This window comes from Suricata suricatta, chromosome 7 (assembly GCF_006229205.1).
Source record: "Suricata suricatta isolate VVHF042 chromosome 7, meerkat_22Aug2017_6uvM2_HiC, whole genome shotgun sequence".
Lineage (NCBI taxonomy): Eukaryota > Metazoa > Chordata > Mammalia > Carnivora > Herpestidae > Suricata > Suricata suricatta.
Genome location: NC_043706.1, coordinates 47,761,545 through 47,773,632, shown reverse-complemented (window position 1 = coordinate 47,773,632; position 12,088 = coordinate 47,761,545). Strand labels below are relative to the sequence as shown.

The following is a 12,088-nucleotide window of genomic DNA, read 5'->3' as shown; positions in this document are numbered from 1 at the left end:
GTCTTCTGCCCATTTCTTCACTGGATCATTCATTTTTCATGTATAGAGTTTAGTGAGCTCTTTGTATATTTTGGATACTAGCCCTTTATCTGATATGCCATTTGCCACTACCGAAAAAAGACTTTTTAATGTGTAACTTTGCTTTTTTACTTTCTTTACCTCCCTGATGCTGTCTTAAGAAGTACAGAGGTACTAAAATCTACAATTACTTGGAAGCTGCTGTTAACATGGATGATTTATATAAAATCTTTACATGAACTTTAATAACCCTTTAATATAACCCTTTCCAAATGATTCCTGGAGTTTTTTTCCAATTTGCCTTTAGGCTTTGATTCTTTTATAAAATTTAAAATATATAAAAATATCAAAATATTTAATAACCCTTTAAAAGGGTTATTTCCTTCCTCTATGTGCCCATTTGGTTGAAATTGTCGGTAAAGTACTGGGTATCCTGAGTAGAGCGCTATAAATTTAGGATTTCTAGATTAGTCCATGAAACTTAAGTGTTTTCATGTCTAGCAGTGTCTGGTGTCCTCAAGTACATGAGAAGAGTTGATCTCTTCGAGATGTAGAGACAGAGCTAATGATAATGAAATCCTAAATCTATCACAGCTGATGCTCAAAAAATATTTGTTACATTGGGATAAATAACACCAATATCAGTGTGAGCACAAGTGGGTAAGTTAGATACTATAGCAAAAAAGACAGATGAAGTGCTGGGCTGGTGACATTATATTTATTTATTTATGTAAGATAGAAAAGTGGGTAAAATATACAGAGAATCAAGAAAGAATATAAGTGAATCCTTGGAAGTGCTGATAAAGTAGAATGTGGAGAGAACATGTTGGTCATTGTACCTGGTCTCAAAATATGTACAGTGTAAGGAGAAAACTACTCTTTATAATGAGAAAAAATTAATGAGAATAATCATCAAAATAGGAATAGAGTAATAGGGGAGATCTCATCATGGATCTCTTTGGGGATTATTATTACTATTATTTTTTGTAATATTCTGAAGTGTATGCTTTGTAATTAGACAAAATGACCCTTGGACTACTCCATCCTGTGCAGGAGGAAAGGTTTTTGGGTTCCTTGGAAAGGCAAGTGGAGAGCATGGGTTTGACCAAGTTCTCAAGGCTGCAGCCTTCAACAGCGTTGGCCCTCCGGTGGTGGGAGGTGTTGGTTCACAGGACATTTGATAAGGCAGAAAGGTAATTAGCCAATAAGAGACAAGGTGTTACTGCAAAGTGGAGTTGGCGCACCTGATTACTAATTAATCAGGCATGTGAGCACCTTGTAGATGCACCCACTCTTTAATTATAGCAGCCTCTCTTGGCAAAGGAGCATATGTTCCCAGCTTAATCTACTGGTTTATACTGACATCAAATTGTCATTATCAGAAAGAATCAGGCCTTTTGATTATTCCCACTAATTTATTGAACACTTAAAATTAATGAACCCCAGGCCTTTTAAATGTGCTCAGTTGGTTTGGAAGATGGAGGAGAAAGGGGGGTGGAAAAAAAGGCTTCATTAAAAGGACAATTTGTTTGGATAAAGGTAAAGCAAATACATTTCATGGGTGATCTGAACTCTATTGAAAAACACATGAATTCTAAAAGCCAAGCCTTCAAAATGATGGAAAGGAAATAGGGTATGAGGTGTGCCCTGCTGACCAACATTGGCTTCCAAAGAACATATGGCTAAAGGGTCCCCTCTCTAATTATTTATGTGTCAATTCTCTTGGAGACCTCCCTGCAATTAAGTTTAATCAAATAAAAGCAATCAAAATCAAATGCTGGAAATCAATTTTTAGACTAACTAACAAGGACATTGTGGGTTTTTTAAAATTTAGTTGGGAACTTAGCATAAAGCCATCTTAATCACATATGAATATCTACTGTATTAAGATTCTCTTTACATTACATCCAAGTGGTGGGTTTTTTTGGTGTGTGTGTGTTCAGTTTCAGGTGAAGGCCAAGTTCAAGTGACTCTCCAGGTGAAGGAAGGTGTGCCCCCAACGATTTCAGGTGAGTATTAACCCACTCACTAAATAGAAGTGTCTTGTGCAGCAGAATGTCCTCTGATAATAGTTCTAGAAATTCCTTCTATCGAATTGTGTATGAACAGACAGGTATCAGACTTAATGCTTTCATGCCTAACGACTCCCTATTGTGTCACTTCTGTAACTAAAAAATGTGTCTGCATTTCAAAGAAAGATATAAGAAGGGTACCTTTCAAAACATCAGAAAGTAAGAATTAAAACATGTAAATAAGCACATTTCATAAATTATGGACCATATGTGCACACAGGACTCCAGATCTGCAGATGGGCCATTAGGCTTCTATCAAATGGAAAGAAAAATTCAGGGTATCTCAAAACTTTAACTGTTCCCAGTAATTTCAGGACATCAGGGTAAATAAACCCTCCCCAAAAGTCAGATGGTTCTGTGAAATCTCTCTAACTCATAAAAGCCAAATTCTCAAAGACTAAAAGACTCATAAACACCTTCTAATGTATTTCATTGTTTGTTTTTGTTTATCCTGAATCAGTTTATGCATTTGCATCAGGGACAAATCTCTTCAAAGGCCATGTCTTCCTTTGATTTCCAGTGGCTTTTATTTGTGTTACATCAGAGCAGAGCCCATGCTAATCAAAAAATGGTCTAACTCCTTCATTTAAATTAATAAATAAATGAAATGAAAGGTAGTAGACTAAAACTATAAACTAGATATTCTGATGGCTATTACTCCATGCTTATTGGACTGGGAAGAATGTGGTTCTTTGTTTTCATAAGTGTTTCCGGGCTGCCATAACATTTTATTCTTTATGTCCCCTGTCCTTTATCCTTTTTTTCCTTTAGGTGGCTCAGAATACATTATTTATTGTCTCTTCTGCCAGATGTAGGAGGATACAATGATGAGCAATGATCTTTGACTCCATGATGTCTTATGGTTGCATGGGGAGTCAATCCAATGACTAAATAATCAGTACATAAATCTCCTTTAAAATAACTTTTACCAAGAAAAGGATCTTGCAATTCTCTCTTCTCTGACAGTTCTGTGTCAAATTTCCAAATGGGTCAGTCTCCATTTGTAGAGAACATATCTGTTGGGTGTAATTCTCATACCATGCCCCCTCAGAGGACAGTGGACTATTTATGAGCGACCATTCCTTATTCAACCAGCTGTATAGTCAAAGTGTCATGCCACTCAGCACTTAGGAGAAAGATTTTTGTATTAAGGACTCTTTGGAAGGTGACTGTCAGTGGACAGCATCCAGGATTCAGTTTAACTGGAAGATGTTTCACTTGACCTATCAATTACAATATGCTAAATAAATAGAAAGTTTCATGGAGTTCTAGAATACTATTATGGGAAAGAACCCCACAGGCTATCCTATCCAATTGCCTCATTTTACAAATACAGGAATGGAAGCCTAGAGATTAAATAGTTAGCTTAAGTCACTCCTCTCAGTGGTTGAGCCTGTGGATGAGAGTTCAAGTTATCCAACTCAGGTGAGTGTTTTTTCTGCCATATAAACTATATTTGAGTTTATATAAATTCTAAGATGTTTTAATTGCCTTTTGGGCATATATTTATTTATGACCTAGATTAAAATTAATGATATATATAGTCAGTTATCCTAACCTATATAATTTGGAACAGAAAATATTCCTAAAACACAGAGTTACAGAACTAGTGCATTACCATTCATCAGGAAGAAATTTCAAATATTAATATATTTCCAAGATATTCCTGATTCCTATGGTGTGGGGTATATGTGCTAATGTCAAAATTTATTTAATTAAAAATTTTTAATATTTATTTTCGAGAGGGAGAGAGACAGAACGTGTGCAGGGGAGGGGCAGAGAGGGAGATACAGAATCCGAAGCAGACTCTAGGCTCTGAGCAGTGGCTTGAACTCACGAACCATGAGATCATAACCTGAGCTGAAGTCGGATGTTTAACTGACTGAGGTGCTCTGCTAATGTCAAAATTTAAATATGAGTGTGTATTTTACTTAATGAAAAGTTCTATGAAAAATAGTAAAATTATTATAACAAAAATTCTTTGACAAAACAACAGTGGAATGATTATTGAAATTCTATCTATATGTTAACCCATCCAGAGATTCAACAGGAGCGTATAATGCAGATGAGACATTTTGGGTTAAGGTGGTCTGTTGCAGAGAGTATCTTAGTTCACTCAGTTGATTGAAGGTTCATTTTGTGTGTAAAACTGTGCTCCTCACTGTGGGCCATTGTGGACAGGAAACTCCAGAACCAGCAGAAATTAGGGTACGTATAGGCCAATGTTGGGGAGAGGCAGTGAAAGTGGTGGTGATGTCAGTTGTTGTAGGGATGCTTACTAGGTTTGTGGTGAGGATTTGTGCTAATTTGAGTAAGAGGATATCAAGGTGTCTGAGCAGCCCAGTGCAGGTCATTCATGTCCCTCCAACACTGTGGTCTTACTTATACCTCTCAATGTCTATAATGCTTTATAAAAGATGGGAGAGGAGAAAATGAGCAGGGAAACCCACTTTGGGGGGAAGACAAAAATATTTCTGAAGAGCCTTTACCCCGATGATGTATTTGCAGTTAAGGGGGTATCTGGAAATATGGTGTGTAGTCATATGAGAACATTCAGATGATCAGATATATTCTCTTGCTAAATTTGCCATCCTTTCCCTACAGATCTGGGTTTATTTCCTTTCCTCACGTTTCTGAGACTATGTTAGCCCTTCTCTTATTTACAGTTAATCCATCCCTTTCAGTATCTTCTGAACTTTGTCCCATTGGTAAATGACTCTGTTTTGTGTTGTTAGTCTCTCTTTTGCTGGCCTCTTATGGTCAATGCCTCTCAATTAAAATAAAACAAAGCAAAACAAAATTTATGGATACTGATATTTCTGCTGCAAACTTCTCAAAAGACTAGACTTTTGATGCAGAGCCATAAAAAGCTTGGTGGATAAAGGATCAAGGAGGAGAGGGCAATATCCAGTTCAGATATCAAGTTTGAGATCTCCTTCCATTGTGGCCGTTGTTGAGTGACAGATTTGTAGGGGAAAGCAAGATGGGGCTTGCTCATAAATGTTGACCAAAATTCAAGGAATCTGGTTTCAAGGTAAGACTCATTTATCTACAGATTAGGAAGACAAATCAAATCCTGAAGGTCTTTAATCCTAAAGTGTTCATTTCTCAGTGAGCTTTTTGGATGATCTGACCCAGTGCATCACTCAGTCCACTGCAATGCACACTGGTCACCACCTCAGCCATTCCACTGGAGCCCCTCTCATCTGGGTCATCCATGCTCTGGTAGCCAAATTCAGCAGTCGCTCCTTATTCACTCTCTTACCAGAAGGTCACTGTTAACAAGATCACTTCTGCTTTCTGGACATGTTCTGTATCTTAGCCTTCCAAAACCTTCCTCTCTCCTGGTTCTTTATACATGTCTCTGACTGTAGTTTTTTTTTTTTTTTAATTTTGTTACGTTATTATTGAGACAGAAACAGAGCATGCATGGAGGAGGGGCAGAGAGAGGGAGACGCAGAATCTGAAGCAGCACCAGGCCCCGAGCTGTCAGCACATAGCCCAACATGTGGCTTATCCCCACGAACTGTGAGATTATGACCTGAGCCGATGTTGGATGCTTACCTGACCGAGCCACCCAGGCTCCCTAGACTGCTGCTTCTTTAACTCTAGTAGGCTTCTTGTTCTCTCCCCACTTTTCTTTATTAGTAATAGGGATATATAGGCCTGATGTTAACTATAGGAATCTAGTAACTCTGCAAGAGGCTGAAATGTGTTTTCTTTTTCATGAAGTGTTCTTAAGGCAGAATGATATAGAATGATCAAATTTGTTCATAATAACTCTTAGAATAGTTACTTTAAGATTCAGTATGTTCAATCAAAGACAGTTTCAGCTCTCTTATATATAAGAGTGAAGATGAAAAAGTGAAGAATTTGTTTCCAACCTCTCTGATACAGAGTTTTTGAAGTGTGGTATATGGTTTTAAGGAAGCTGGTCATTCCCCTTTCAAAATAACACTGGAAATAAAGCATCAGATCATCTCTTTCTGTCCTTTGTGGTGTTGTGGTGTTACTTATTGGCTATTTCAACAAAGCCTTCACCCCATCCCCACCAGAATATTTATAATACTGGAAAGGAGGCAAAATTGGGAGAAAACCAGGTACTACAGTCTTGGTGTTTCTAAAACATTTATAAAGCCTCTTTCTGAGTGAGGCTTGTGTGAAGACCATGCCTGATTCCCATGGTGGAGTGTCTATTTTGTGCTAATTAAATTCCCTAGGATTCTTTCTTTTTTTAAAAAAATTTCTTTAATGTTAATTTATTTTTGGGAGAGAGACAGCATGTGAGCAGGGAGGCGGAGGGAAGACACAGAATCAGAGGCAGGCTCTATGTTCTGAACTGTGGGCACAGAGCCTGACCTGGAGCTTGAACCCAAAGACCGCGAGATCATGACCTGAGCCAAAGTTGGATGCCCAGCTGACTGAGCCACCCAGGAGCCCCTAAATTCCCTAGGATTTCTACTTGATCACAATCTGTATACTTTTCATTTACCCAGGGGTTTTAATGAGACCATGATTAAGAGGAAGTTGGGTCCCAGTAGACAAAGTAACTGGGCATTACCCAAGGCTCTGACCTTAGGCCGTTTTTCTTTTCATTTGTAATCCTCTGGAGCTAACCTCACCATCCTCAGAGTTTCAAATACAACACTGAAATCCATCTTTTTGACTCAGAGCTCTCTCCCGTTCCTCAGATTCATATCTAATCCCTGCTTGCTGTGTATCTTCACCTAAATGCCTTTTCAAAGATACTCCAAATTCTACATGGCCCAAACTGAATTAATTGATGTCTAGTTTAATGGACATCTCTGCCCATTACCACCTATGCTAGAAACCCAGGGGTCATCTTTGATGCTTCTATCTTTGTTACCAACTTTGTTCCATCATGCCTGGATCTCTGATTATTTCTCCAGCCTCATCACTTGCCTCCTCCCAGCTCTGTGGCTCAGCAACACCAAACTGTTTAGAGACCCTTCACTTAGTCTCTTATTTCTTGCCATTACTCATGATCATCCCCTGTCTGTCTCACCACAACCCTCTTTACCTTTATCACTTCTAAGCCTGAAGTACAGCTCAGCTGTTCCCTCTTAAGGAAGGCTCCCTTATCAAGGTCTCACTTCCTCTCTCTTGGGTTCCATTAAAGAGAAAATCTTCAGAGCTCTAACCTTCCAATATTTACTTTTACAACTTACACGACACTGTTAACTCCTTTGGGGCAAGAACAACCTTTTATTCTTTTTCTTGCATCTCTGCTTTTTAGGAAATTTTGGTAGGGAAGGCACTCCTTATTTATGATTGTGAAATTTGGGTAATGGATAAGAGTTTTGTACCCCCCCCCATCATGTGAGATACCACATTATTTGAGCTTTTGAAACTCAGACAACATTTGGTATCATCTGTGAATTTTCTCCTCCTCTTTTGAGAGACTCTCTCTTGCACTGTGTCTCTGTGCAAGGGATCACACTTCAGAATAGACCATGTGGGTGCAATTCAACTTGGTGTTGCGTGTAATAGATACTGGGCAGTCCTCACTGGATATTATTAGATTTATGTTACAATTCCCTGATGAAGAGGTGGATAGATGGTTGAAAAGCCAATGTCATTTCACCATCAGTGGCAGAATCAATAAAAACCAGGTGGAACATCTGAACTGTATGTAAACTGCAATGAAAGGTATCTAGATTTTACTATGCATGCCTTTAATGTGTATTAAGAGCTATGAGAAGATTATGCCCTTTGGCTCAGTGACTCCATTGCCAAGATTCTATTTTAAGATGAAATCATTGTTACTGGAAGATTTATATATAGATATTTAATACTGAATTATTTATAATTTTAAAAATCCAGCAAACATTTAGGATTGAGGAAATTATAGATTTTGTATATGATAGACATTATGTAGCCATTAAAATTATGTTGAAAAGGAGTTTTAAGGATGTTAGAAAATGCATCTTAAAAATTGCGAAACTAAGTAGAATAAGCACTGAATATAAATTGCATATATGATGTAATCTCAATTCTATAAAAATGCCGAGAAATTCTGGAAGGAAATGCAAATGTAAGGTTAATGGCAGTTATCTCTAGGTGGTAAGATTATGGGTAAGTAATACTATTTTTCTTTCTATATTTGCATTTTCCAATGTTCCATGATAAGCATATGTCATATTCACATGAGGCCAAACACAAATGTTTAATAACAAAAGTAGAATATATTTTCCCCAAAAGTAGATGTAACTGAAGGTTTCAATAATTACTTTATAATTGATAGAATGACTTTTGGGAGGATATAAAATATCAAAAGGCAGCTACGTCCGGAGGTAAACATATCATCATTATCCTAAAATAAAGACAGAATTTGCAAGTTACTATAGTGACTCAGATTTTCATAGTTACTTTTTCTACTTTTGTTTTGTAGCTTCTACCTCTGCACCTAAGTCAGTTTTAAAATGGTCCCTTCCTGAAGCATGGACAGGCATTGAAGAAGGCTGGGGAGGACACAACCATACCATTCCAGGTCCTGGGGATGACGTCCTGATTTTACCCAGTGAGTAAAACAGTTCATTAATTAATCACAGACAGACTGAACCAGAACAATCCAATTGGGAATTATCTGTCATTTAAATATATTGTACTGGTAAAGAATGTGGGCATTCTTATTTGTAGGCATTTATATCTCCAACTTTTTTTGAATTAATATAGGTGAAGATTTAATAATCTTATGAAATCCAGAAAAAAATACAGCTCAGTTGGCCTTCATGAAAGGGGAATAAGTAGTCACAGTGCCACAAGGAGTTAGAATACTCCACTAATGGGATATTATTCTTCTATGTCAGAGAAAAGATTTTCAGCAAATTCTAGTGTCCTTATGTTTGAAAGACAGAGTGTATGGAAAGAAGCAATTTGCAAATTCTTTTCTTTTGTCTCTGTGGATATTTTAAATATAGAACTTTTAAACTTTAAATATAGAATCTTTCAAATATGGAAAAGATGATGAATAAGCTCTTCTGTTGCCATGATGTGTCAAAGATGCTGGAAAAGGAAACTAATAAATAAAGCAGAAAAATAAAAGTCAATGTATGTATGTATCTATCATCCATCTAAATGATAGATCTCTCTTTCCATATACACATGTGGAAGAAAGATGATTCTTTAGATAAACAGAAACACACACTCATACTTATAAAATTATTCCCTTTTTTAAAAAAGATTTTATTATAATTTTTAAGTAATCTCTACATCCAACATGGGGCTTGAACTCATAACCCCAAGATCAAGTTGCATACTCTACCAATTGGGCCAGCGAGGTGCCCCCAAAATTCTTCTTTCTTAAGAGCAAGTTATTGAAACTCCCTAGTCTAGAAAATCTCCCCAGCCTGAGAAGAAAATATTTTTCAAAGAATAAATATCTTTCCCCTAAAAGACCTACTTTCATTTATGGCTTACTTTGAACATACTAAGGTAATACTGAATTAAAGAAACATCTCTACTGGAAGAAGAATGTTTGGTCATTTGTGAAGTGATAACAATGATAATATCCAACATTTATTGACAACTAACAACATGGCAAAAATTATTCTCCATGTGTTAACTAGTTCAGTCTTCATAATAACTTTGTGATATAAATATTATTATTATTGCTATTTTTACTGACAAGGAAACAGAGGCTCAGGGTAGCTAAGTAACTTGCCCAGATTGACACAGTTTGCAAGTCAGCAGTCAGGATTTTAACCCCGGAAGTCTGACACAAAGTCCATATTTCTTAACCAATCAAGTGCATTCTCTTTCTAAGTGGATAAAGAGTAAATGACAAAGAGTAGTTATGTTGGTTATTTTATTTAGGATAAAAAATGAAGCAGAATAATTAAAAACATGGTAACCACCTTCAGGGCATTGGTGTTGTGCCAATATAGCTGTGCAGAGGGAGATGAGGGACAGGAGAGGGCAGGCTGGCCAGTATGAACTTGAACTATTATTATCATCCTACTCCTCTATCATCCACCTCTCTCAATGGAGAATGTAACTTTTTGAATAAACAAGCTCATGAGTCATTCCCATACGGAAGGGAAAAATCTGTTCCGTCTCAGCCATTTCTTTGATGAATGTAGCCAGCGGATTGGCCCTGGGCTATGGTTTTTCCCACTAAGCAAGCTGTTTCCCCCACCCCATGCAGGAAGCAAATGAAGCTTTTGAAAGTTGCCAATTTTTAGTATCCTTTGGGACCTTTCTGCTGAGAGAGGAGTAATGTTAGCTATCTTGCTTGGCACTGCAGTTGACTGTATCCACTGTGTGCCCTGATTGTTGGGAGCCCCTGGCGTTCTCTGTCATTCTTCATTCCTTTGTTCATGCATGGTCAGCTAATAAGATGGACCTGGATTCTCCATGAAACTGCTCTTAAATAGTACAGATCAAGAAGTAAAATAAAATAGAATAAAAAATAGCACAGATCAGTGCTTTGGAAAAAAGTGGGGCATGAGAGGGAGGTGTTGGATGTAGAAAGTATCTTTCCATTGGTCCTCCAGTCTTATTGTGAGAATCAGAGAAGTTAAGGCTTGTAAACCATGCAGTTATTGTTCATTATTTCTAGTTTTCAAATGAAAAGATAAGTGGATGAAAACGAGTATGTAATATGTAATAAAGTTTTTACTTTTATCCTATTGCCTCTTTTTTCTTCTCTAATGTGCTCTCTTTTAACTCCAACAAATGATCTTACAGTGAGCATTGGGATCCATTGTTCTGTTTGGGGTCTCACGTAGGAGCTGTTCTGGTTTACTTTTCCCTTCGAGTTTTTGGCAAACGCTGATACTTTGGCCTCTGATGGACCTTTAGCTTGAATTTACTTTCTCTTTCTTGTTGTGGTTTTGAATTCATGACCTTTACCTGGCTTTTTTGGTTTCTTCATTCCCAGTCTTCCTTTAATCAAGTAAGTTTGTTCTCCCTAGTGTGCCACAAAACAGACAACAAATATTGCTTGAATGAAGTGCACAATCTCAAAGCTGCATCCATAATTTAATATTAGACTTAAAATCTTTGAGTTTGAATGGGTTTGACACAGTACATCTGTGAAAAATTTCTTATTTGAGTTGATACTTACGAATTAAGATTTTTATGATGATGGTAATGACGATGATAGCAGCAAATACAATTTGAGTGCATGATGTGTGCCCTGCACAGTGCTCCATGTTCTACATGGATTTTCTCAATTGATTCTCACCACTACTTTATGAGTGGATCTTGTTGTTGTCTTCCTTTATTGTTGAGGAATCTGAGACATGGAGAGGTTGAGTAACTTTCCTAAGTTACAGGCTGCAGTAAGAAATCAGTTTGATTCAAGAGACCTCCTTATTGTGTCATTAAAAAAAAACCCAACAACAAACAAGGGTGCCTGGGTGGCTCAGTCGGTTAAGCGTCCGGCTTCGGCTCCCATCATTATCTCACAGTGGGTGGGTTCAAGCCCCACATCGGGCTCTGTGCTGACAGCTAGCTCAGAGCCTGGAGCCTGCTTTGGATTCTGTATCTCCCTCTCTCTCTGACCCTCCCCTGCTCACGCTGTCTCTCTCTGTCTCTCAAATAAAAGAAAAAAAAAACCATTAAAAAAAAAAAAGCCAAACTTACCAGCCCTGTTTGTTCCGATTCATCCAAATCAGATTACATGTTATACAGAGTTTATACTTCTCTGCTTATTGTTCATATTGTCTTCTTCACTTTGAATTAAAAAGAAAAAAAACACCCAACTATTTATTGAGTACCTAACATATGTCAGACACCCAAAGAATTCAGTCTCACCACATTCCCATTAGGTACATACACATGGAAAGACTGGAGAATCTTCACAGGGAGGTATCTGATGTAATGAGCCTTTAGTAAAAGCATGTGCTTTACATCTGGCACCAAATGTAGTTGTAATTCAAGTTAATACTTCTTTTCAATTCTGTTTAGGCAACATTTGTGGAACACTCACTGTGTTTAAGGTGCTGTACCAGGTGCTCCTGATCTGGGGCTCC

The 12,088-nt window shown here is 37.5% G+C and overlaps 1 protein-coding gene across 1 annotated transcript in view; it reads left to right on the top strand.

The window, feature by feature from the left end:
* The window catches only part of PKHD1 (PKHD1 ciliary IPT domain containing fibrocystin/polyductin), a 466,767-nt gene that overhangs the window by 254,725 nt on the left and 199,954 nt on the right, over positions 1-12,088 (top strand). The window contains exons 50-51 of the mRNA XM_029945445.1: positions 1,962-2,027; positions 8,503-8,631. Of these exons, the coding sequence (XP_029801305.1) occupies positions 1,962-2,027; positions 8,503-8,631 (195 nt within the window). The remainder of the gene's footprint in view (positions 1-1,961; positions 2,028-8,502; positions 8,632-12,088) is intronic.